Raw genomic sequence first — 26,671 nt, 5'->3', positions numbered from 1 at the left:
AGGCTCCCAAGCATGGTGTCCATCTGCCCAGTAGATGGCACTTCATTGATCTGAGCCTCAGTTTCTCAGCTGTAGAATGGGGGTGGTAAATCTCAATGTCAGGGCATTATTAGAACAAAGGTGCCAGGCAGAAAGTCTCTTCCAGGGCACAGCTGTTCTTTCTGTCTGGGGCTGAGAGCAAATGGACGACCACTCAGTACCCTCCAGCTTGCAGCCCTGTAGGCTGATGAGGACTACAGCACCCAGCTTACCACCTTTGCCTAGCAGAATGCTTTGCTCACGTGTTGCCTTTTCAATGTCACAATCACCTGAGCGTTCTCTGGCCCTGGTCCGAGATCTGACCATTCTTATCATGGTCCGTTGTTTCTTCCCTGTCTATAGCTCACTAGACTATCTGCTCCGTGAGGGTAGGGGTCACATCTCTTCACCTGCCACTGTTCCCACGGCCCCCAGCGCACCACCTGGATCCCTGCAGTGTGCAGAATGACCTCAGGGACTTTGTGGTATTCGCTCAGATTTGGCAACAAATTCTACTGATGTTAAAGGAGCAAGGAGATTCGACAGAACCAAAAAATATAAACATATTTATCCCTCTGCCACAAACAAGGTCATTTTTTCTTGCTGGGCCTCAGTTTCCCTTGCTGTGAAATGAGACAACCAGGATAGGAAATTCACTTTTTCTCTACTGAAAACAGAAAGCACAGTGGAGTGGGATTGCCTGGAGGGTTGGAAGAAACAACTTCTGCTCAGAATCTCTTGCACTTTGTCACTGTCTCCATTGGCCTAAAAAAGACCACCCTGCGCAGGCCCAGGCCTGTGGGACCCACACAGAAAAGTTCACAGGCTCCTCCTGCCCCAGGCCTGGTGACGGGGTCCCCTGAAAGGTGTGTGGCAGCTGCTTCCCCGGGGGGCTGGGGGGGGTCTCAGGGTTTGTTGCTTTAACCGAGCTCACTGAGTAGGTAAAAAATTCCAGACATGTTCTTTGCTGACAGCTCATTGTGTCCCTTGTTAATGACCATGGCTTTGGGGACAGGGGGAGGAGGGAGGCCAGTATCAGCCCTGAGGCTCCCTCAGGTGGGGTTGATGACCACAGTCCTAGCTCCCATAGAAGGGAGGTGCTACACAAAGTGACCCTGAAAAAACCTCCAGTCGGAGAGGGGAAGTGGTCTTTCCAGTGCCAACCCCCACCCCCCAACCTCAGCAGGGGTGACAGCGCCTGCCCAGTGATGCACAGACTTTGGAATCTGGCAGCCCAGGTTATGAATCCTAACACCAAGATACAGTGACGGCTGGAACGGGGGTCCACACCAGGGATGCTCCCCAGGTACTAGGACTGGGTCCCCCAGGCCCCATGTCCGTGACCCACTACACCACCTGTCAGTACAGCAGCCAGATGTGCCTAGAGGCCTGGCCCAGCCCTGCCAGATGTGTCAAGCTCTTTGAACACATCCGGCTTCCCCTCGGGCACATCAGGATCATTATTTAACACTCACTATTCCAGCATCTGTGGTCTTGAGAGGACGGCAGGCCGGGAGGCTCCTGTTTTATGAGCCGGTGGTAGTGGCAGTCTCCAGCTGATCAGGGGAAGGGGACACCCGAGCAGTCCTCATTTTCTCAGGAGGATGTGCTGTGTGGGATTAACTCCAACAGTAGGTGAGGAAGTGAGGCATGGCAAAGAAGCAAATAAACTAGGACTCAAACCAGCCTGTGCAAAGGTCCTGAGGTGAGAGGAGGTTGATGTACTCCAGGGTAGTCATTGTGGCTGGGAGGGCAGTAGGAGATGAGTTCAGAGAGGTAAAAGGGCTCCGTAGGTTATTAGTTTTTTATTCCAGTTGAGGTAAGAGCTTTGAAGGGCTCTGAGCAAAGCAGCAATATGAATTCCCGCCCCACAGGATCCCTTGACTGACCGCAGCCCACGGAAAGCAGGGTGATGGGAGGTCCAGGAAGCCAGTCAGGAGGCAGTGACATGCTGCCGCTCCTCTGCCCCTCTTTCTTCCCTCCAGTAACTCGCTGGGTGGCCCTAGGCTAGGCACTGTCCGATATGGGCATGTACCCTACCGTGATAAAACAAGGTACTTACCCCCAGAAGATCGCGAAAGTTCTATGCCTTGGGGCACCCCAGACCCCTCCTGCTTCTCCAGCCCCATCTCCCACCTCTCCCAACCTTTAACTTCACGCTCCAGTGACCCTGCACTATTTGTAGTCCCCACACTCACCATTTCACACCTCCGGCCTTAGCGAGGACGGTGCCCTCTGCCTCTCTCCCTGCAGCCCGCACGTGGAGGCCCATGTTCCTCAGCAGCCCTCCAATTTGGGGCAGCTCCTCCCAAGGGCCTCCCAACAAACTCCCCTTTCTCTGCACTCCTGGGCCAGTGATCAAGAGGCTGTGGAATCAGAGCTGGCTTCCAGGTGCAGCCGCATCAGAGTAGCCTAATGGTTATTCAGCCTCCATCTCCTGGTCTGTGACCTATTTCCTACCCCCAGGGTCAAGGTGAAGATTCAGTGAGTGGTAAAGTGCCCAGCCCCGTGCCTAGGAAAATGTCTGGGACCTCTGAGGTCCAAATCTAGCTGAAAGAAAGGGCCATCCAATGAACGTGAAGTCGTGGCCCCAGATCTCTGGAATGGCCCTAACCAGTGGCTGGGGCAATCCTGTCTTCCCCTCCTGCCACCAGCCTCCCCCTCTGCCCTCCACCCACCTCCTCCATCAGGGCCTGGTCAGTCCATGCCGCCTGCCTGGGGCACATTTAGAAATGTCTTTAATTGCTTCACCAGGGTGGGGAGTCACCCCACAGGCAGATAATTAAAAAGTTCAGAGCTTGATTAATTGGGAGGAAATTGGAGAAACAGGGCTGCCTGCTGGGCGGGCAGGAGCTCTGGCCCCTACCGTGGGGAGCTGGGATATGTTGAAGGGAGGCAGGCCGGGGCCAAGGCCAGGCTCCTGACTGGGGTCCAGGGGCTGGAAGCACCAGGCTGTGAGACCCCCTCACTTGCCTTTGAGGGTTATAGAGTTCCACATCTGGCTCCCTCAAAGTCTGTGAGCTCCATCACCCCACACATGACTAGGAACAGACTCAAGGGTCTTTGAGACCCAACCAGAGGCCTTTAAGCATATCATTTGGGGAGCTGTACTGCAGTGCCTGCTTTGTGCCAGACAGCAGCAGGAAGACTCAGTGGCTGCCTTCCTGAAGCTCCCCCATGGACAGAGGAAGAAACAGTTGCTAACCAATTACCGAGGATGAAGATAGGCTTCCTTAGGAGCCCATCACCCAGAACCTGGGAGGATCTCTGGAAGAACCACAGGCTCAGAGGAGAACCCCTAGTTCCCACACAAGCCAGCTGACCTTTCTGGGCCTCAGTCACCTCTTAGGCAGATGCCACTATGGAGAGGTGACAGTCCTTGTGGGCACCTTCCCTCCTTTAATGCGTTCACGCTGTGAGGAAGGCAGACAGTTACAATCCCACCTAAGCGTGCCATGGCAGAGCAAGTGCTGCACACTTAGGAACTGGGAGAGGTACCAAACTCAGCCTGGAAGGGGAAGGCCTACTAGGAGAAGGGTGGAAAGGCCACTTGGACTGGAGCTGAGATTTGAAGGATAAAAGGAGTTTGCCAGGCTAGAGCTGGGACAGTGCTTAGGCAGAGGCAGCTGCCTGAGGCAAGGTTGGGAGGAGAGAACAAAGCAGGTCTTATGAGTTTTTCCGGTGACCAGAGCCCAAAGTGTGATTGGGGGCTGAAGATGGCCAGCTGGACCACAGAGGGAAGGCCTAGGCAGGATGGACTCTGCACAGTCACTTGGGAGCCACCGAGGGGTCTTGAGCAGAGGAGTAACCCAACAGATGGCAGGAACAGGGAGGCCTGGGGTGCCTCCCTCAGGCAAAGAGGAGACATGCTAATACGGTTATTGCCACTGCCTCCTGACTTCTATACTTCTGCCAGCTCCTGGCAGGGTTCCCCCAAGCCCAGCCCTGGCAGGGGCAGGCAGGGAGCCTGGGCATGTGGAAGATGCAGGGGCAGGATGACTGATGCCCCCTGGGTGGTCCCAGTGCAGGCTACTACAGCAGGGCTACTACAGCTGGACTTAATGGCCAGGCAGCCTCTCTCTGGGAGGGGAAGGAGGAAGTGGGAGAAGGAGGGGAGGGCGGGAGACGGACTGTTGAGGCACAGTCTCTGTACCACCGAGTCTCTGTGAGCGCATCAGGCACGTTCTGTCCTCAGTTTCTTTATCTCAAAAATGGAAATGCCACCTCTTTCTACACAGGGTGATTTTAGGGAGGCTCCTGCCCAATGCTAGGTGCAGCTGGGCCCACAGGAACTGGGAGGAAGCCGCTGCTCTGCCCTCCAGGACCTTCCAGCACTGCACTGCCCTTGGTTTTGAGGATCGGACACTCTGCCCAACCTGGCCCAGGGAGACTGACTGCTGGGTTAATCTGGGTGGCAAGCATGCAAAATGCAAAAACCACTGGGTATGAGGCAAACCTTAGGCCCCTCCACTCAGCCTCGGAGACACTGCAAGCCCCGCCCCAACACAGGCACAGACAAGAACCTGGGAACAGGCAGATTAGCTTTCCACAGTGCAGAAAACACACTAGGTGCCTGAGCTTGTCCATAGCTTGAACCCGACAGCTGCAGGGGCTGCAGAGACCATCCCAGTCAGCACCTGCCTTTGACAGGCAGCGCCAAGGCCCAGAGTGGTCGAAGTGGCCTTGGCTCACACAGCAAAAGGCCACCAAGCCCCCAGCTGCCCCACTCTGGACCCAGGACTCTTTCTCCATCCAGGTCCAACTAGAACCCAGAATTTACTTCCTGCCAAAGCAGGCACGGGAGTTGCTGGGCTATAGACCTGGCGCTGCATACCCCAGAACCCACCTTGTGGCCCCTCTGTCCATAGCAGCAGCGGGGAGGTGGTTGAAGGAAGGCATGGTAGCCCCTACTCAGTCACAGAGCCTTAGACATCCCAAGGCTAGGCCTCTTGTCTCAATTGTCCCAGTCCCTGGCTCATACTTAGGAGCTCACAAAATGCTTGCTGAGAAAATTTATAACTCACCATCTCCCCAGATGGACCTCAACTTCCCAAGACAGGGTCAATATCCCTTCCTGTTCTGTACATCCAGGGCTTAGACCTAATAACAGGGGGCCATGAACAGTGAACACAGGTTAAGCATCCCTAATCCATAAATTCAAAATCTGAAATGCTCCAATCCAAAACTTGTCAAGCACCAACATGACACCACAAGTGGAAAATTCCACACCAGGAAATTGTTTCATGCGCAAAATTATTTAATGTGTTGTGTAAAATTATCTTCAGATCATGTAGATAAGGTATACATGAGACAGAAATGAATTTTGTGTTTAGACTTGGGTCCATCCCCAAGACATCTTATTATGTATATGCATAATAAGATATCCCACAAGCATTTTTGAGCCCAAGCATTTTGGCTAAGAGAGGCTCTGTCTGAATGACAATAGCAAGCACTGTTCCCACTTAACATGAGCCAGACTCTGTTCCAAACACTGGGTATTATTGACTCATTTAATCTTCCCAACAAATATAAAGTCATTATTATTATTATCCTCATTATATTGGTAGGAAATTGAGGCACAGAGAGGTTAGGTAATTTGCCCACAGTCACACAGTGAACAAAAGGCAAGAGAGATGCAGCTCTGGCAGTAGCTCTGTAGTCTGTGCCCAAGTTCAATTTCATCAGAGCTCCTGATCAAGCATGGGGAGCAAATGCTTAGGGAGCAAAGCTTTTTGGATGTCACCTCTACCTGGAGCCACAGGCAGAGAGCCCTCTGCCTGCAGGAACCCCCGAAAGACAGTCACTCCTTCCAAGCCCCCGCCACCTGACACACTAGGCCTAACCGAGCTGTTGACTCCAAGGTGGCATCAGCAGTCTTTGGGATTAAACCAGCATCCCTGGGGGTGGGGGGTGGGGGCAGAGGCAACAGGCCAGTCATCGAGGCTCTGAGCACCACTCAGTGCCAATTAGCAGTCCCACTGTGCCAGGCCCAGATGGAGCCCTGCCTCGGCCTGATTCAGGGCTCACTTGGTCAATTATCACCTCTCCCCGGAGCCCAGGGGGCAGGCGGGGAGAAAATCTGTTTCCCTGTAATCCTCTCTCCCAGTCCCCGGCTGCCTGCCATCTTCGCCTTGGTCGCCTGGGCAAGGGATCTAGGCGTCTGCAGAAGGCAGGAGCTGGCTGGCTGCTGTGGGCCCTGAGTCCTGGGATTGAGGGCCAGGCTTTGCCTCTTTCTTGCTGAGTGATCCTGGTCAGCCTGACATGATCTTCAGCGCCTCCCCCCACAACATTTGACCTCATGATAATTTCTGTGACCAGTAGTATTGGGGCACAAGGTCTTTGGAATGACAGAGATCTGAAGTCCAATCTCAGCTCTGCTATTTACTTACTAGCTCTGTGACTTTAAGGTGGTCACTTCACCCCTGTGAGCCTCAATTTCCTTTTCTGTAAAATGGGAGTGATAACGACTGCCTATTTCAGTGGGCACAGGTATGGATTAAGTGATTGAATCCACATAAAGCACTTAGCTCAGGGCCTGGCACCTGGAAACACCTGATAAATGAGAATCATTGTCCTTACATGCTGAATGAGTAATAGTCACTAATATTTGCATAATGTGTGCTGTGAGTTCTAAAAGCTTTGCATATATCAACCCATCCAAAGCCCACACCTGAATTGCTCACTGTCCAATTGGGGATGCAGTCCTGCCTTCATTCAGCAAACAGAATCAGCTGACCACATACTGTAAGCTAGATCACATATAGTAAGTGCTGAGGTCCTTAGGTGTCCGGCTAGTGGGCAGGACAGAGATCAGTCCCATGTCACCCAAGTCTAGTAATGGCTGGCCCACGTACAAGTGGCGTGCAAGAGTCAAGTATGCACATTTTTTCCAGCACAGTGTGCTGTGGTCTCAAGTCCGTTGCATGGAGTTTGCTCTGGGGGTGGTACACACACCACAGAGATGCAGCAAACACAAGGCAGGGCTTTTTGCTTCCTAACTGGCCCGTTTGCTGGTACACTGCTGCGTGCAGAGCATGTCTTCGGTGACCAATAGAGGCTGGAGCTGGCCTCTGGAGGAGGGTGGAGGCCAGGCTTCCCAGAGATGCACACGTCATGTGCACCAGTCTTCAGAGACAAGGATAAGGGCACAGGGAGCAGGGTGTGCAGCCTGGATACTTAGGGACCTGCAAACAGATGAAAGATGACAGGTGGGGCTGGAGAGGCATCCAGAAGGACAACAAATCCTCCCAGCTGCCATGAGACTCAGGAGTTTCTGGACACAGGATTTCCAGTTTGAAAACCAGAGTGATTCAGTCACTGTGGCAGACAGAGTGGGCCGGGAGCTGAGCCTCAGCGGTGGACTGATAAGGTCATGAGGATGCTGTAGCACCAAGACAGGTCACTGGCTTGGCTAAATATTTCCCTCTACTTTGTCATCTGCTCCTCCCAGCACCTGTTGTGAAGGCAAATTTGCTCATCCAACCAGTAGATGTTGAGCCCTTTCTGTGGTGCCAAAACTGTGCCAGGAGCTGGGGTCTCCTTGCATTGTCTTGGTTCCTGCACATGAAACCAGTTGTTGGAAGGACACCCAGCCCCAGGAGGCTGGGAACAGCATACCCCTCAGTGCATTGTGTCTGGATGGCCACTCAGACCTCTCTCCGGGGCAGAGGAGGGAGCAGTAGGAGCTGAGATATCAGCATACATTTCGGCCTCACAGTAGCCTGGGACGACATCTACCTCCCAAGACCTGGGCCTGTCTGCTCTTCTCTGAGCCTTGGTTTCCCAAAATACCAACAGCAGGCTTGAGCTGGACATTCTTCCTGCTTCATGCATTTGTCACCTCCAAGGTAGCTGGCCTTGTATTGAGAATTCACAGTCCAGCCAGGCAGATGCAGTCCTAAGTAAGTGATTAAAATGAGCACCCAATATTACAGGGGCTTAGAGAAGGCTTCCTGGAGGAGGTGACGTCTGCCTGGTGAGGAAGGGAGGGTAGTCTCAGTGGTGAGGACAGGATGCACAAAGGCCAGAAGTGTGGGATGGGCCTGGGGCTGGCACATGTGTGAGTGAGTGGGAGGGAATATTGAGCATCAGGTGGAGTGGGCATCGAGTCTGGAGAGGTGGGCAAGGTTAACCCATAGGCACTGCGGGGCCCTGCAGAGCCCCGGCTGCCCTAGGGCTTGTCACAGTGGGGATTTTGAAAAGCATCTTCATTAGACACGGGCCTCACAATTCACCTGCTCAGAGTGTCCAATTTAATGGGTTTTCGTGCACTTACAGGAGCATTGTGAGCACCACCACGATCAATTTTAGAACATTTCCATTGCCCCAAAAGAAAGCCTGTTACCCATTAGTAGTCCTTTCCCATTCTCCCCATCCCGTGCCCCTGGCAACCAGGCATCGACTAACTGTCTCTTCAGATGTGCCTCTTCTAGGCCTATTTCCTATAAATGGAATCGTACTTTTGAGACCGGCGCCTTTCACTGAGCACAATGTGTTCAAGGTCCCCTGTGTGGGAACATGTATCAGTCCTGCTCTCCTTTTGGTGGCTGAATAATATTCCATTGTCTGCCATTCTGCCTTTTTAAGTGACATGGAAAGGTTTGCACTTCAGAAAGCTGTCTCTGAAGGGTGGGCGGGAGGAGGCCAGATGGTTCTGCGAGGCTAAGGAGTGGGTGGAAAGAGCTTTCTAGATGCCTGCAGGGGTGGGAGGTGGCCAAGAAGAACCTGGATGGGACCCTGTGGAGGAGGGAAGACCTGGTAATTGATTGACTGCAGGGGGTGGGAGAGAGGAGACATGGGGTGCAGAGTAAGGGCCACCTCCCAGCATGAAGAGAAGCAGGTTTTAGGAAACTCAGAGCCAGAGGGGGTCCAGGCGGAAAAATCAATGAGGGACCAACTAGGAGGGGTGGCCTGGGGTGTCTGAGAGGGGCTGGACACAAGGAAGGGAGCAGCAGCCGGGAAGATGGTCCAGATGGAAGGGCTGGCACTGCATGGAGGGGAGAGAGCAGCCACTTGCCAGCCAGCCAGGGAATGGCCAGCAGATGGAGCAGGCACTGAGCTGGACACACTCTCCAGAGAGGGAGCCAGGAGGAACCTGATCTTTGGAGCCTAGACCCCCTGGCAGGACTATAAGGATAGTTTAGACCCTGCCAGGAGTCTTGTGACCCCCCTCTATAATAGAGGACACAAACTCAGAGGCTGACCATCGGTCAGAGCCAGGCTGTAGTTCATGTGGTTGGACGGCCCCAGGACCCCTGGGTAGTGGCCAAGATGGTGGCCACCCCTTCACCCAGCAGCAGCAAAGGCTGGCACCAAAGAGGGATGAAAGGGAGGAGCCAGGGCCCCAGAGACAGCACCACAGAAGGAGAGAGCCCCAGATGGTGCCCAGAGCAGCAACTGCCCCTGAATCGCTACCCAAACACTCAGGGTGTTTGACGCAAAGGAAACCACTTGAAGGTAGTGTGGCATGGTAGGTGCAGAAGTGGCCTTTGCAGCCAGACTGCCCGGGGCTGCTCCCCAGCTCTGCCACTGTAAGCCAGCATCCTGGGACAGTGATTTTGTATCTGGGTGCTTTAATTCTTGTGTCTTGAAATGGGAGTGACAGGGTGGCTTCTACTGAGCTTCCAGTAGTTGACATGGCTCTTGGGACAGGGCCAGAGCTACAGGTGCCAATAAACGTCGGCCATTGTGTGTCTGCACTCTGCAGTACTGGTTGCCTGTCTTTACCACGGAGGCCATGATGACATCTGGAGGTCCTCCTGATTACCGTCATCGGTGCCACTGGACCTGATGGATGTGTCAATGTCCTGTCTTCCCCACACTTCTCAGGGGCTGAGCTTCTTCACAGGGCCTTGCCAGGGTGACATCAGCCAGGGTGGCTGTCCACTAGCTTGGTGGCATCATCACTGGCTCACCTCCTGGAAACAACTCCAAGAGTCAGAGAGGCAGGCCCCAGGGAGGAGCACCATTTTCTAATACGCCAGGGAAGCCACCTGAGGCTGATGTACTGAGCTCCTACTTTGCCCATGGAGCCCAGGATCAGAGCTGCAGCCCCTCCTCCACTTTGTGCCTATCACAGTGTGTGTTATAACCTGACAGTCACTTTATGTGGCAGATGCTTCCTCACCAGTGAGGAAACCGCAGATCAGAGAGGTCAAACAAAACATCCAAGGTCACTCAGCAGCTTGGTTTTAAACTTAATAACTGCATAACACTGCCGGGAATTGTTCTAAGTGTTTTTTACATAAGCCAACCAGCAGAATACTCACACAGCTCCCAGAGATAGATGCTGTTGTCTCATTTTACAAGTGAGGAAACAACGTAAGTGACTCACCCAAGGGTCATGCTGCCCACCCAGGTGGATCTGGGATTTGCCGGGCAGCCTGTATGCTAACCACTGTGTTTGTTGCCCTCCTCGTTACATGTCATACAAAACTCATGCTTTTCCCATTCAAGCAGGCAGATTCAAAAGCAGCCAGGTGATGGCTCATGCCTGTAATCCCAGCTACGCAGGAGGCAGAGACAGAAGGATCAAGGTTTAAGGCCAGACTGGGCAAAATTTAGCAAGACCATATCTCAAAAGCAAAATCAAAACAAAGGGATGAGAGCATGCTTCAAGTGGTAGGCACTTGCCTAGAATTTACAAGGTCCTAGCTTCAATCTCCAGCACTGCAAAATAAAACAAAATAATCCTAGCTACTTGGTAGGCTGAGATTGGGAGCAACATAGTAACAGTTCCAGGCCAGCCCAGGGGGAAAAACAATTCAGGAGACCCTATCTCAATATGAAAAAGCTGGGCATGGTGGTACACGCTATCATCCCAGCTAGGTCAGGAAGCATAAATAGGAGGATTGTGGTCCAGACTGGCCTGGGCAAAAAACAAGAGTGTATCTCAAAAATAACCAGAGCAAAAAGGGCTGGAGGCATGGCTCAAGAGGGAGAGTGCCTACCTAGCAATCGCAAAAGCCTGAGTTCAAAACCCCTGGAGGCTCACGCCTGTAATCCTAGCTACTCAGAAGGCAGAGATCAGGAGGTTAATGGTTTGAAGCCAGCACTGGTAGATAGTTCACGAGACCCTATCTCAAAAATACTTGGCACAAAAAAGGGTTGTAGGAGTGACTCAAGCAGTAGACCACCTGCTTAGCAAATGTGAGGCCCTGAGTTCAAACCCCAGTACTGCCAAAAATAACCTCTGCAAAACTGGGCCTCAGAATCATAATTTTACAGGAAGAAAACTGAGTCTCAGTGTGGTTAAGTCACTTGTCTAGAGGGTCACAGTGAGTAAAAGACTGAGCAGGGACTCAAACGCAGGTCTGTGTGACTCTGAATGCAATGTCCTGTGACATAGCCAATCTGGGGCAGATGAGAGAAGACTGCTAAGATCCTGCGTGGAACCCATAGACAGCTTCAGGGGTAAGAAAGCAGGAAGTCTGGAGCTTTCAGGACAGAGCAAGGACCACCACATAGGAGGCTGGAGACCCCAGGACCACAGGAGCTGGAGTTCCCAGCATCGAGGCTGGTGGTCCTTCCATGGATCGTAGCCTCTCTGAGTCTTCTCTGGTGACCCTCCTGTCTTCCCTCCCAGGTTGTCCATCAGGAACCTTCAAGGCCAATCAAGGAGACGAGGCCTGTACCCACTGTCCCATCAACAGCCGGACTACTTCTGAAGGGGCCATCAACTGTGTCTGCCGCAACGGCTATTACAGGGCTGACCTGGATCCCCTGGACATGCCTTGCACAAGTACGTCCTGGTCCCCTCAAGGACCATGTATGACCCAGTCCCCAGCCCACCTGCAGAAAGGCTGACTGAGGCCAGGGTAGCTGCTGGGCCAGAACCCTTTCCTGAGCGTAGAGCAGCCAAAGTGCCTGGTGGGAGAGAAATGGAAAACCAGCCCTGGGGTAGCCACTGCCAGCATGCAGACTCTGCAAAGCTGGCATCTGTCTCCAACTCCCCTCTGCTCAGTCACGTGTTGGATAAAGTCAAGATTTTACCTCACAAAGGGCCAAAGGATGGGAGGCCTAGCAGGAGAAGAGCCAACACAGGTGGTGTCTATGCAGAAAAGGGTTCCCAGTGCCCAACCTGGCAGCCGCTGTCTGAATCCCAGGCCATGGTTCTCCAGGACAGGGCAAAATTACAACCCTTGTGTCAGTCAGGGATGGACACACAGAGCTGGTCCCAGTGGCTTAAACCACCACAAAGATTTGCTCTCTCAGATAAAAGGAGCTCCATCCGGGGACAGTATGGTAAATTCATGATGGCCTCTAGAGAAGGCAGTTTCCATCCTGAAGGTCACTTTCATAGTCCAACATAGCTGCCGAAGCTCCAGCCATCATACACATTCTAGACAGCAGAAGAGAGGAAAGGACAAAGGGACATGTTACAGCTGGCTGTCTCCCTATTGAGACTCATTTCCTACTCAACAATTTTAGCCCTTTATTAATGGCCAGCACTTAGTGACAGAAGTCTGGGAAATATGGTCTTCTAGCTGAACACATTGCCACCCTGATTAAAGTTGGGCTCTGTTATAAAGGAAGGGGGGATTAAATAGAGTTCAGTATTACTCCAGACACAAAAGCATTGTCCCCAGGAACAGATACCAAGGAGGGAAACAGATGCAGATGCACCGTAATGACTTGTATTCTAGAAACTTCCCTTGGGTGGGTGGACAGGAGGAAGGACTTGGTGGAAGTCCTTTGGGCTGGAGTCAGGCAGTGGGCACACAGTGGAGACAGCCCCCATGGCCCTCACTGATGCCCCCTCTCCCCTCCCCAGCTATCCCCTCTGCACCACAGGCTGTGATCTCCAGCGTCAACGAAACCTCCCTCATGCTAGAGTGGACCCCACCCCGAGACTCGGGTGGCCGAGAAGATCTGGTCTACAACATCATCTGTAAGAGCTGTGGCTCAGGCCGGGGTGCCTGTACCCGCTGTGGTGACAACGTGCAGTACGCACCCCGCCAGCTGGGCCTGACCGAGCCGCGCATTTACATCAGCGATTTACTGGCGCACACCCAGTACACCTTCGAGATCCAAGCTGTGAACGGAGTCACCGACCAGAGCCCCTTCTCACCACAGTTTGCCTCTGTGAACATCACCACCAACCAAGCAGGTGAGCACCACAGATGGGGGAAAGGGGGCTGTCACACTGTGCCAGGTCAAGCCCTGCCAGCTCCTGGGAGAGACTCTCACATCCATCAGAGTGATCCTTTCCTCTCAAAGACCTCTTACACGGTTTACCTTCCCGGGGGAGTAAGCCTTCCCTCTCAGTTGGAATTGCATTTGTAACAATGGCTACCTTTTTTAGAACACATAGGAAGGTACAAGTTTAGCTTCTATAACAAAAAAGGCCCCACATTCAGTGGCTTAAAGCCACTCATGGAAGAGTCCAGAGGTGGGCAGGTGGCTCAGATCCATGCAGAGACTTGGGAGACCCTGGTTCCCCTCTGCTTCTTGTCCACCTGGTGGAAGCCAAGTCCAGGGAAGAGGGAGAGGAGATCCAGGTAGCAATGACCTTTAAGCAAGGTACCTGGGAAAAATGGTCCATGACATAGACTTGGTCATGTGGTCTCACCTAGCCACAGAGGGGGAAGAGGTCACCACCCCAGCAGGACTTCAACCTCTAACTCAGAGGAAGCAGAAGCAGATTCCAGTGGGTGTCCAGCAGTTTCTACAAGGGCTGCCTTTGACCCTTTGCCCACTCCACTCTAATGCTAGCAGATACCCAGCAGGAGGAATTATATTCTAGAAACATCTCTCCTCCTGATGCTCACCTTTCATGATCCTTTCTGTGCATTTTTTTACCCCTGCATTGCCAGGGGTAAAAAAAGGGACAAAGGAATGTCATCCTACCACTGCCCCATTTTCTCCTTAGTCCACTCCACACAGGCTCTGTCCTGAGACCTCCATGCGACCAAGTCCAGGAGATACTTCCCAGCCATGTGCCCCACCTGTGGGCCCCATTAGATTACCAAGGACATTATGGCACCTGTAGGTAGATATTTTGAGGTTGGCACTGAGAGTATGCCCCTCAGTTATTCACTCAGCAAACCTCCAGGGCCTCACAGTGAGCATGGTCTGAGGGAGACCCAAGGGAAGCCAGACTACAGTAGAGAAAACTGCAGGCTACCCAGCTTGTCCTTCCTATGTAAAGTAGGCCCACACAGAAAGCACGCAGGGGGACAGAGGCAGAGGTGCAAGGAAGGCCCAGGAAGGCTTCCTGGAGGAAGTAGTGTTTGACCTGCAGTTTGAAGGATCAGAAGAATTGTGAAGAGAACAGTAGAGGAATGGAATTCCAAGAAGGGGAAAGGGCACAGGACAGGGTAGGAGGGAGTAAACATCTCCGCCTGGTGACAGGTGATTTCCACTCACGACCTCACTGCATCCCAAGGCCTCCTCATCCCCATTTCTCAGATGATACTAAGAGAAGTCAGGTCACAATCCAGGAAGACCAAGAGGCAGGAATTGGCGGGGTCTGAGAGACTCTGGGTGTATGCAGGACTGTGGAGCACGAAGGTGATCCTGGGGTGCGCCTGGGGTGTGCATCTATGTTAATGAGAATATGTGGGGTTTTGTCATGCATCCTGGTCATGTGACTTCTTGTTTATATGTGCATTTGTGGGGCTGGAGTGTCTCACCCCAAGGAGTCCTGGGGGACAGAAGGTGATGCACTTGACTGGGGCTTTGTACAAACGAGTGTGGCTCTGCCTGTCTGAGTTTGTGTCAGGAGTGTGGCTTCATGTGGGGATGTGTGTGGCATTGCTGTGCCCAAGGTATGTTTATAAATTTGTGCCTGCAGTTCTTGTAGGATCACTAGTACACTGAGGCCACCCTCAGATTGGGGTTCAGAGGGGCTGACTCAAAGCAGGAGATCTTAGAGAAGCCCCAAAGCCACAGCTGTTGACCAAGTCACCTGACAGACTACAAGGCTTCAGAAGTGACTCTCCAGCTTGGCAAAGCTCTGATCTGGGCAGGATCTGGCTCCCAGCAGAGGTGTGGGGAGGACGGCATTTTTCAACTGGGAGAAGCCAGAGAGGAAGCTCCTGGGGCCCTTCTGGGCTGTGGAGCCTCCCCTGCACCCGCTGGAGTTCCAGAGTGAAACTGGCTGCTAAGAAACCTGTGCTTATTAGTAGCAAGTGGTGGACCTAAGAATGGACCTGCCTGCCTGGTGTAAGATGTGCCCAGAGAGGAGAGATGGGGCAGAGTATGGGGATGGGGGCTTCCAGGAGGAGGGGTCCAGGGGAACATCTGGGATTGAAAGACAGAAGCAGTGAAGAACAAGCACTGGTTTGAATTCTAGGTTTGCCATCTGTTTGTGTGTGGCCTTGGTGTATTCGTCAGTTAGCTACTGTAGTGGTGATGCTGCTAACAAGCCCATCCCGAAACTCAGCAGTTAACAACAGGAAGTATTTGTTACTATCTGGTCTGTGGATCGGCCAGAGCCTCGTTCATCTTGGCCAGGCTTTCTGTGCTGGGGAGGAGTCCAGCACATAGGCTGCGTTTGGTCTGTTCCACACGTCTCCTCCTCCTTGTTGAACCAGTAGCCATCCAGGCTTATTTCTGTCAAGGTGAAGGGCAGGAGTGTGGTGGGAGCCGTGCCACACAGCAGGTGTCTGTGTCTTACCAGCCAAATCAAGTCCACAGCCACAGCCAGCGTCCGTGGGGTGGAGATGCACAGCAGTTACCGGGCCAAACACATGGGTGTATAACCCTGAGATAAGGAGGGAGAACTGGGTGACTGAGCATCTGAACCACATGGGGGCTTTTTTTAGAACACAGGTATCTGGTCTGCACTCAGAGCTTTTTTTTTTTTTTTTTTGGGCTGTATTAGGCTTGAACTCAGGGCTTACACCTTAAGTCACTCCACCAGCCCTTTTTTTTTTTTTTTGTGAAGGGTTTTTCAAGATAGGGTCTCAAGAACTATTTGCCCAGGCTGACTTTGAAGCTCGACCCTCCTGATCTCTGCCTCCTGAGTAGCTAGGATTACAGGCATGAGCCCCCAGCGCCCAGCTGAGAATTTGCATTTTTAACAAGCAGCTGGGGTATTTCTTAATAGCTGACAAATTTGAGGATCTGAGGTCTATGTGAGCCTAAATCCCTGAGTCCTTGAGCCCGGGCTTCCTTCCGCAATCAACTTCCCCTTCTCTGCATTCCAAACCCTTTGGAGTGCCACACCACGCCTTCCCCACCTCAGCCCCCATGCCATGTGTGAAGACTGAGACCCAGATAGATGGAGTCATTTGTGCAAAATTCCACTGCTAAACCTGGGACCGTGTGCCTCCTAGTTTACCCTGCAGCAGACACGGTCCTCCCTTGAGAATTTATGCCCTGGACAGACACGGATATGGATGCAGTCTGCACAAGAGATGGCAGGAGTAAGACCCAGAAGGCACTCAGCAATGAGGGAGGTCACAGCGGGGCAGGTCTTTCCTTCCTGAGGAATGAGAGCGGGACAGCTCCTGGAAGGCTTCCTGAAGGAGGGAAGCCTTTGAGCTGGGCTTTGAAGATGGGCGAGACTTCTAAGGAGAAGAGGGTGGGGTCATGCAGGGAGAAAGACAGCCCCAGAGCGGAAAAACACACGAGGCAGTGGTTAGAGCCCTCCTTCCTCCCTCCTCTAAGCACCAGGTCCCTGGGCCACTGGGTCTTTGCACGTGCAGCTCTGCCCTTCCTTCAGATCTTAGCTTATTTGTCAACTCTCCCAGCTTAGTCTGACTCTTCTCTCCCTGACCCAGGCACTGGGGACTTTAAATTCCTGTGGTCGAAATTGTAGCCGTACGCCTTCCATCACTGAGCTGCTGTCTGCCTCCCCCACCTCACCCCTCCCTCGGCGGTATGCAAGGGTTCTGCTTTTCCTCAGCATGGCTTTCCCAGCGCTTGGAGGGGGACACCCCACAGGGAGCGGCCAGTGAGCATTTGCAGAAGGACTCCAGGAAGCGTGGAGTGAGGTGGGGTGTGGGAAGTAGGATAGAAAAACAAGGCTAAGGACTGGGTTCCAGACAAATGCATTCAGTTTTAGACAGACCCTAAAATTCAGTATATAAATATCTAGCTTGTTGCCTTAAAAGGAAAAGGTATTTCTTTTGGGCAAGTGACAACCTGGCCCCCAATCCCACAGCATTCACCAGGGCCAGACTGTCTTCTGACTTCATAATGCCGTCACGCACGTTGGCCCACGCTCCTCCTTTCCAGAATGTTCTCCACCCTGTACTCATGAGTTGTGCTCAGGGTTCAAGGAAGACTGTTTGGCTGGGCTGGGCTTAGCTTGAAGGAAGAGGATTCAGTCTGAGGGAGGTCCAGCAGAGTGCCAGAACCACTGTGCTAGGAATGACAGAGCCAGGAGTGTGTCTGGCTGTCCAGAGCCCACAGAGTCACTCCCACTACCCCAAAAATCAAGAACAACACCAACCAAAGGGACAGAAGGGAGACGGATGGCAAGCCTAGGGTAGGCATCAGAGAACTCTGGGGTGCCATTTAAACAGTCATCCAGTAACACAGGGACAACCATGCAGATGTGAGGTGTGCAGAAGGACAGGGCTGGTCCTCAGGGGCCACCCAGTGCCCTTGGCCGCCCTCTGGGGCCGCTCCAGACATAACCTAAGCCCTCAGGATCTCCCCTCAAGCCAGCTCCAACACCCCCACCTCTGCTAGTTTCCGGAGGTGGTGGGAGAGGTCTGGGCTTTGGAGTCAGGCAGACAAATCTGGTTTTAAATCAAGTCTGGCTGTCCCCAGCATGTGACCTTGGACAAATCAGGTAGCTCGCACCTGCTCCCATCCTCCTCATGGGCCTTAGGGCTGTTTGAGGATTTCAGTTGATGTACCCAAGGTTTGTCCTGGGCCACCTGGCACAGGCATTCACTCCAGTTATAAAAGGGTCACATCTGTCACCTGCGTACCATGTACCAGGCTCAAGATTAGGTCCTTAGTGACAAATCCTCACAGAGCTGTAAGGTGTTCCTCACACTAGTTTGGCTTATAGATGAAAGGAAAGCCAGGCCCTGACTAGGAAGTGGCAGAGTCTGAATAATTATGTCACTGCACACTCAGGGCCCAGGGTTGGCCAAGCCCCAGCCTTCCTCAGTGGCCGGGCAGGCTATGTACATGGCCATCCACACCACAACCCCTCTGTGTGCCTGCAGCTTTTGAGGCCACCTGGAATGAACAGCAGATTGACCCGTGAGGACACACTCCCTCCTCCTGTCCCATGGGGTCACATGGGAGGAAGGGCAACAGTGCTGGACCTGGCAAACTTGGGCCTTTCCAAGCTATGGAACCAGGCTATATGGAAGACCTCACTTCTCCCAGCCTCAATTCCCTCAGCTACAAAGCAGGCACATTCCTATCACTCCAGCTTTGCGAGAGGGCTGTGAAAGTCAGCACCCACTTGTGGGTGGACAACAAGTGGCCCCTGGGTTTGGCTGCCATGACAGAGCAGCACAGAATGAGCAACTCGACACAGCACACACTTGGGATGTCACGCTCTTTAGGTTCGGAAGGCAAGTGTAAATCTCAGCAGACTGGAACCAGTGCAGATGGGAATGCGTTCCTTCCTGATGAGGCTGAGGGGCAGTCCAGAGCCTTGGTTTTTATAGATTGGTAATGCAATTCAGTTCTTTATTCAGGTCTCTGTTTCCTTGACCAGAATCAGCTGGAGGCCACCCTGAGCTCATGAGAACCCTCTCAGATCTTCACACAGAGCCTCTGACATTTCGAAAGCAGCCATGGGTCGCTGGTTCCTCCCAGCAAATGCTCCCTGGTCCATGGCTCCCCACTGGGAAAGCCACTCCCCTTTTAAGGCATTGGTGACTAAGTTGGGTTTACCTTGATAACTCAGGAAAATCTCCTCATCTCAGCGGCCCTGTTGCCATGCCAGGTGACATTAGCACAGATCCCAAGGATTAGGGCACCTTGGAGGAGAGCAAATCATTGTTCTGCCCGTCACAGACAATAACCCAGGCCACACTGAAACCCAGCAGCATTACCCCAGAGCTCATGTCGTGCACAACTGCCTGGGATGTAGAGGACAACCGAGGCTCTCAGAGGTGCCCAAGTGGCCGCCCAGGATCACACAGTCCAGTCTTAGCAGAGTACATCCCCAATACCCTGGCCAGAGCTCTGCATTGACACCATGCCACATGACTTCCTTATGGAAAGACTCAACTCTCCAAAGCCCTTCCTGCCACCCCCTCTCATCCTCCCGCCCCACTGTGGGCCAGGCATACAGTGGCTTAGTCTCCAGAACTGGCAGAAACACAAACTCACCTACTTCTTGCTCTGAGGGCCAAGAGGGTCAGAGAGAAATGGCAGAGAGGGCCCCGGAGGAGCCCCAGCCTGGAGAAGGTGGATGGAGAGAGGGAGTCCATTCCCTCCCCAGGCCCAGCCCTCTGCCCGCATCCTCGCACACCGCATCCCCGCACACCGCATCCCCGCACACTGCTGGCCTCAAGTGTCTAAGAAGACAGGATTTGCCAATCTTCCAGGAGGAGAAACAAGAGGCCACTGCTGCACAGCACCGCTGCTGCACTCCAAACCGATGGCAGAAAACAAGAGACTGACCCATGTCACTCGGCATCTTCGGCTTTTGTCAGGGCTCTTTTGCGTGTTTGGGGGTTGCTGGCTGTCACTGGTCTGCAGTGGCCCTGACTGATACGACTGGAGCAATGACTGCTCCATGTGTCTCGGCCTACTGCAGGGTGGCCCAGGCATGTCCCAGGCATGTCCTCATGGCAGACGCCAGAAACCGGCCTGGCAAGCAGATCCACACAGGGCCTTAAGAGCCTCTGCTTAGCCCATGTTTGCTTATGTCCTGTTGGCCGAAGCAAGTCACATGGCCAAGCTGAGTCAGAGAGAGGCCCTGACACACAAGTAATAGGCAGAGGTGTAGATACAGAGGGGCAAAGGTGTAGACATAGTCCAGCACTATGACTTAGACAAAATGGAGGTCTTCTTTTTCTTGCATGTGAAGAATACCGGACAACAGGAGTTATGGCAACTCATGGAATCATCAAGAGCCCAGAAATCTTGATACCTGACTACTTGTCCTTATGAACCAAAAACTCTGCAATAGCTCCAGACATCACACCATGTTCCTGACAGCAGGATGGAAGGACAGTGAGGATACTTCCCTTCCTTTTAAAGAGACTTCCTAGAAGTTCTACACAACATCCTGGCTCTCACATGGCCACTTCCTCTCTTCCTTCCCTCCTACTTCTACTTCCCTTCCTCCCTCCTTTCTTTTTTTTTTTTTTTTCTTTTTTTCGGTGGTACTGGGGTTTGAACTCAGGGCCTCATACTTGCTAGGCAGATGCTCTACCAGTTGAGCCACTCCACCAGCCCCTCTTTATTTCTTTCTTCCTTCCTTCCTTCCTTCCTTCCTCCAATATGTGTTCCTCAAGCACCTGCTCTGAACCACTGTTCCAGGCCTAACTGGGATAGGAGGCCCCTGCCTTCACATAGTGTTACTGCTATAAAGAAAATACAGAAACTGTGAGGTGGTGAGTGCCCAGAGAGGAGGGGTAGTCAGAGAAGGCATCTCTGAGGAGGTGTGAGAAGAGACCTAAGTGAAGAGGAGGACTCAGGGAAGACTCAGGGAAGGTTTCCAGGCAGAAACTCCAGGACCAAGACCCTCAGGTGGAAATGAGACTGGGGAGAGGAGCTGAGTACAGAAGTGGCAGATGCCAGACAGGGCTCCTTGCTGACCTGGCGCTTTATTCAGGGGCAGTGGGAAGGCACCAAGGGCCAACCATGGGGAGCAAAGATGTCAGAGGCACTGAGACCTCTGAGTCTGAGCTTGGGTGGGCCTCAGACTGCCCAGTGCTAGCCACCTCTTTCACCCTCATTCCTTCTGGGGTCTTGGTAAAAGCCAAGTGAAGGGGGCTCCTTCCCAACGCAGTGCTCTGGGCTGTGGAAGTGAGACTGAGTGAACCTTCAAGCCCCCTCGTAGTGGCCAGGGTCTCAGGCCTCCTGGCCACTATGCCCCATCCTGGAATCATAGTCCCCGAGGCCCTTCGACACCCCTTGCCCAGCTTTTGGAGGTCTCCTTGGCTCCATTGTCCTGGAGAAGAAGCAGCCCAGAGCAGGAGGCTGCCTGCACAAGCCACAGCCAGAGAGGGACAAGTTTTCCTGGGGGCTCACAGGAGGCAAAAAGGCCTCCCCGCCCCCACCCCCCACCCCCGCCACCTGCTGCACCAAGCAGTCCTCCCCCTGCCCTCCCCACCACCACAAGCCTCTATTGTGCTTGCTCCCTGGGGCTCCATCTCCCCACAGGGGTCACAGGGCACCGCTGACCCCAGCCCCCTGTCTGCGTGCCCGGCTAGTAATTGAAAATACCAGAATTCCCTGATGACCAACTTCCAGGGAAACCTGACCCCGGGTGGGTGGCGGCAGCAGGAGGGGCCAGAAGACATCCAGCTGTCCCTTTTCTCCCCGTTAATCCCGGATTCCAGGAGAGAGGCCCAGCCCTGGTTGGCCCCCCCTGGCCTGCCTTGATCATCTTCCCGGCAAATACCACCTCCTCGCCACACCCGGGTTACAGGGCTTAGGGGATCAGAGCCCAGAGAGCTGCCTGAAACCCAAGCCAGCTGTAGCCCAGACCCCCATGCTGTTTGAGACCCACTGCCCCACAGCTGAGCTCCAGGGCCAGGGCGGAGGTGAGTCTGAGGGTAGAGCCACCAGGGTGTCCTCAGAGGCCCTCTGCCGGCCACTGCTTCCCAGACCTCCCTGGTCAGCCTGTGTCAACTGTGGCCAGTTAAGAGGAAAAAGCAGGTTGAACCTGGAGGGCCTGGGTTCAAATCCCAGCTCCATTGCTAAGCATGTGTGACCTTGGGGAAGTTGCTTCACACTTCTGTGCCTCTCTTTCCTTGCCTGTAAAGTGGGTATAATACTGCCAGGCTCATAGGTTTAGAGGAGTGTTGGCATGAGTCATGGGAGCAGGGGCCTTCTCTTGGTGGGTACCATGGGGTATGCAGGAGTTGTCAACATAGCGAACTTGTTTTAACCAGAAGCAGGTGACCACCCCTACCGCAGTCCTATGACTGTGTGTCCTGTCGTTCCCCAGTGCCTTTAGGACAAGACCAAGCTAGTTCCTAAGCTGGACTCCCACCTGCCTTACAGTCTGGTCTCCATCCTACTCACAGAGTTACCTGTACCTCTGCCTCAGGGCTAGGAGCTGGAGGACCCATAGGGAAGAGTCCAGCCTAGGCAAGCAGGAAGCATGGGCGCACACAGGGCTGAGCTGTGAGACACAGAGCATGGGTGGACACCAGCACTCAGCTGCTCCAGTCCAGGCCACAGCACTGCCCTGCTGTGTAACCTTAGACAAGTCACTTCCCTTCTCTGGCCCTGAATCCACTACCTTTTTTTTTTTTGCAGCCAGTCCACCAGCCCTTTTTTTGTGATGGTTTTTTTCAAAATAGGATCTCATGAACTATTTGCCTGAGCTGGCTTCAAAACACGATCCTCCTGATCTCTGCCTCCTGAGTAGCTAGGATTATAGGCGTGAGCCACTACTCTTGAGGAGTACAGCCTCTCCTAGAGCCTGTTAGAAATGCAAACTTTCAGGCACCACCCAGACCTGCTGAGTGACAGCTCAGGGGGTGGCACCCAGCAGAGTGAGTTGTAAGCAAGGCTCCTGGTTCTTCCCATGCCCACTGCAGCTTGGAAAGTGCCATGAGCAATAAAGGCACCTTCTGCTACTTTGCTTCTTTGTTGTGCCGTGATATGGCAAGGAAAGATGGGAAAGAGCAGCTGCAGCCTTCCATCCAGCCTGGATCCCCTGGCTGAGTTCTGAATGGAGACTCGGACCCAGTCCAAGTCTCACGGTCTCTCCAGGGCCTACTGTGGTGCCCAGCCTGGAGGAGGCACTCACTAGGTTGAAGGAGAAATACACTTTCTCCTGTGAGCTGCTGGAAGGCAGGACCTGAGAGCCCCCGACACCTGGCGCGTCTTAACAGCATTTCCCTCCCCGTGGTGGCCAGCACCATATGCTGACCTTCACGTGCATGCCCACTTTTGTACTCACAGCATCTATGCCAGGTAAGGGCTCCCGCTTGGCAGGTGTGACAACCAAGGCACAGAGGGATGAAGAAAGCCTGCTCAGGACCTCAAGTCAGTGATTGGAAAAGAGGGGAGCTGCGTGCAGGGACTGCCTTTCTGGGGACTGGATGGGACAGTCTGGCCTGGGGCCTCTGTCCATCTCGGTAGGAACACTGAGTGAGCGACTGCACGTGGTAGTGATGTAACTAAATGCCCCTCCCCATCCTTGTGGGTTCAGCGTGTAGATGGGGCTCCATCCACGTGACAGGAAGACAGCTCCCCCACCCCTCCCACCCTGCTGGGCTGGACCCTGGGGCCAGGGACTCAGCATTCAAGAGACCCTGGGGTCACCTCCCCCAGTGCCTTACACCAGAACTTTCCTCAGGCCCCTGCAGGGAGGGTGGAGTGTCACGCCCACATCTCTGGCAGCCAAGTTCAGCGCCCTCCTTGATTTCTCAACTCTCCCACATACACAAAGCCGAGGGGTCCCAGGCCTGGGTGTTGGCTGGGAGGGGCTGAGAAGCTGGGGGCTGGAGGGTTTCTTCTAAGGCCAGCACCAAGGAGCAGTCAGGGTCCTCAGATTAGCTCAGATCTGTGAAACTGAGGAAAGGACTCTGTTTTCAGCTAAGTGTCATAGAGGAGCCCAGGTCTCATAGAACAGAATGCCAGCTCTGTGGCATTCTCACACAGGTGTCTCCCAAAGAGAGGGAAGAAGGGAGCTGGAGACAGGACTAGGAAAGGCAGGGGATAGGAGGCAGGGACTGCTGTGATGGCCAGCCTAGAACATAGCAGGCCAAGATAACTCGGCTCCAGCCCCAGCCTAGCTCCTCCCCAGCTGTGTGACCTTGGGGAAGCCACTAGGCTTCTCTGTGCCTGTTTTTTCTTCTACAAAGTACAGATATTAACCCGCATCCCACGATGTTTTTAAGAGGATCGAATGAGAGGTCACAGGACAGCTGCTCAGGGCCACGGAAGTGACCCCATGGATGTTCCCAGCACTAGTCGAGTGCCAGATGCTGCACGCAGCTCATATCCATCTTCTGATCCCAGAGCCATTGCCCCTGATAGGGTCAGGAGCCGAGCTGAGGGCCAGGCAGCCTCCCTGAGCATGAAAGGAGCAGAGGTGCCTCGGGAAACCTGAAACAGGGGCTGAGGCCTTCTTGTGGGTGCTGCCACCTATTCAGAGTGTCTTGGGATGGTTTTCCGTGGCTCCTTGGGGTCCCAGGGAGTAGCCCAGGCCTGCTTAGGCCCATGTTAGCCTTTGGTCAAGAGCCATTAGAGAAGAGCAGGCAGGAAGCATCCTAGTTGCCCAGGCCCCAGACCCACCAGCCTGGGCCACAGTGCAAAGGAGAAAACCAGGTCCAGAGAGGGGGCCAGCAGGCCTAAGGTGACATGGCCAGTTAGCAGCAGGACAGAAAGGACAGCCTGAGAGGACAGAAACAGAGACTGATTAATGGGTGAGACAGTCCCAAGCCTTAAGCCTGAACTCCCATTGGGCTGATCCAGGCAGGCACCCTACTCAGCCAAAGTCCTGGAAAGCAGGATGGGAATTGGAAGGAGAAGTCAGTGCATTCGGGCGGCCCCATCCCCGACCCTGTGTTGGCCTAGATGGGACATCTGCCTGTCACAGAGCTGCTCAGAAGCCAGGAGAAAATTTGGGAGATGTTCCTTCCATCCTGGGAGTCTCAGCCCCTCCTGGGACCATGAACCCTCGGGCCCATAGAAGCAAAGGGGCTGGCAAGTCACACTACAGGGATAAGCACATTGGGACCCAAATCTGGATGGTCCCCCTCTAGGATAAGGACTTCTCTGGAGCCCCCCACTGGCTTTGTGACCCCTGGAAGCCCCTTGCCCTCAGAGCTTCTGCATCTCCATCTGTCTGCAGGGCCACTGTTGCCCCTTGTGACAGCTCAGAAAACACGTGACAACAGGCGCAGGGCTACATCTGACACGTAGTAGGTGCTCTGTGCAGGCTTGCTCATTGGTCAGGGCGTTGTGAATGAAGGAGTCAAGGAAAGGCTGCCAGCCATGAACTTGGGCTCTCCAGCAATTCTCAGCCCCTCTTTGGACCTCAGCTTCCAAAAATAAAATGAGGGAATTGGACTAAATTACTTCTAACATCCTTCTAGCACTGACACAGACCCTGTCTTCTTCATCTAATCCCCTTCCGTGAGACTGCAAATGGCGCAGGTGGGAGGAGAATTGATTCAGTGATGGATGGATGGGTTTGATTGAGGTGAAATTCACGTCACGTACAGCTAGCCACTTCAACATGCACAATTCAGTGTTGCTTAGTATATTTACGACATACTAAAACCATCCAAATGCTTTCATCACCCCCAAAAGAAAACCTCGTGCCTGACCCCCTGCCATTCCCTGTGTCTCCCCTCCCCCTGGCCCCTGGCTCTGGCCACCACCACTCTGTTTTCTGCCCCTACAGACTCACGGGAGCACTCCAGGTGCTTCATAGGTGACCACTGGTGTCTTTCACTTTTCCTGTGTTTGAGGTGCATCCACTTTGTAGGGTGTATCTGTGCTTCTCCCTTTTTATGGCTGAGTCATATTCCATTGTATGTAAACATCACAATTTTTTTCTTTTTTTTTAATGGTGGTACTGGGATTTGAACTCATGGTCCTGAGCTTCAAATGTTCTACCACTTAAATCACACCCCTAGTCCTTTTTGCTTTTAGTTGATTTTTCAAATAGGGTTTTATGCTTTTGTCCAGGGCTGACCCACACTGCAGTCCTGCTACCTCTGCCTCCCAAGTACCTGGGATTACAAGTGTGAGCCACCAGGCCTAACCTATAATTTCTTTATTGGTTCATCTGTTGATAGATTGTCTCCACCTTTTGGCTACTGTGAATAGTCCTGCCCTAAACGTTCATGGGCAAGTATTTGAGTACCTGCTTTCAGGTCTTGGGAGTAGACATGTTCAGATAAACGCATATTTATTCAGGGGTCAGTTTTACTAGTTGCTGTATGTTTCGACACATAGCAGACACTCCGTGCAAAGTTGCTGAAGGAATGAATGGATTACTCACCTTCTCTTCCCACTCCAAACCCTCTGCTCCCCTTTGGGACCCAGAGCCCCTGTCACCATGTCCAGGCTCTGTGTGTCCCCTGATCCAATAGACTGGACCCTCCAAGAGACAGTGAGGGGCATCTTGTCCAACCCCTTCAGGCCCAGGCCCAAAGAAGGGCACAGCACATCCCTGGTGACTTGATGTGGTTCCAACTTCTCCAAGGATGGCCAAAGTTCAGTGTCAGCTGTTACTGAAGGAGCTCAGGGAGCCCACCAGGAGCCCACAGCCCCATCTGAGCCCCTCTGCCCCCTATCCACTCCCCCAGCAGGCTGTGTGGCCTCAGGCAGATTCCCTGTCTCCTCTAGTCCCACGGTTTCCCTCGGAGGTGCCAGAAGCCAACCCCTGACCCTGACCTCTGGCCTCTCTTTCAGCGCCATCGGCCGTGTCCATCATGCATCAGGTGAGCCGCACGGTGGACAGCATCACCCTGTCGTGGTCGCAGCCGGACCAGCCCAACGGTGTGATCCTGGACTACGAGCTGCAGTACTATGAGAAGGTAGCCTCCCACCCACCTCCCCAAGGACCCTCTCCCCATGCTGGCCC

At 53.5% G+C, this 26,671-nt stretch overlaps 1 protein-coding gene across 3 annotated transcripts in view; it reads left to right on the top strand.

The window, feature by feature from the left end:
• The window catches only part of Ephb2 (EPH receptor B2), a 167,593-nt gene that overhangs the window by 115,640 nt on the left and 25,282 nt on the right, over nt 1-26,671 (top strand). For all 3 annotated transcript variants that reach the window (XM_074081039.1, XM_074081040.1, XM_074081038.1), the window contains exons 4-6: nt 11,603-11,758; nt 12,791-13,126; nt 26,500-26,624. In XM_074081039.1, coding sequence (XP_073937140.1) covers nt 11,603-11,758; nt 12,791-13,126; nt 26,500-26,624 — 617 coding nt within the window. The remainder of the gene's footprint in view (nt 1-11,602; nt 11,759-12,790; nt 13,127-26,499; nt 26,625-26,671) is intronic.

This window comes from Castor canadensis, chromosome 7 (assembly GCF_047511655.1).
Source record: "Castor canadensis chromosome 7, mCasCan1.hap1v2, whole genome shotgun sequence".
Taxonomy (NCBI): Eukaryota; Metazoa; Chordata; class Mammalia; order Rodentia; family Castoridae; genus Castor; species Castor canadensis.
Note: the sequence above shows the minus strand (reverse complement) of the source record. Positions and strands in the feature narration are given on the sequence as shown.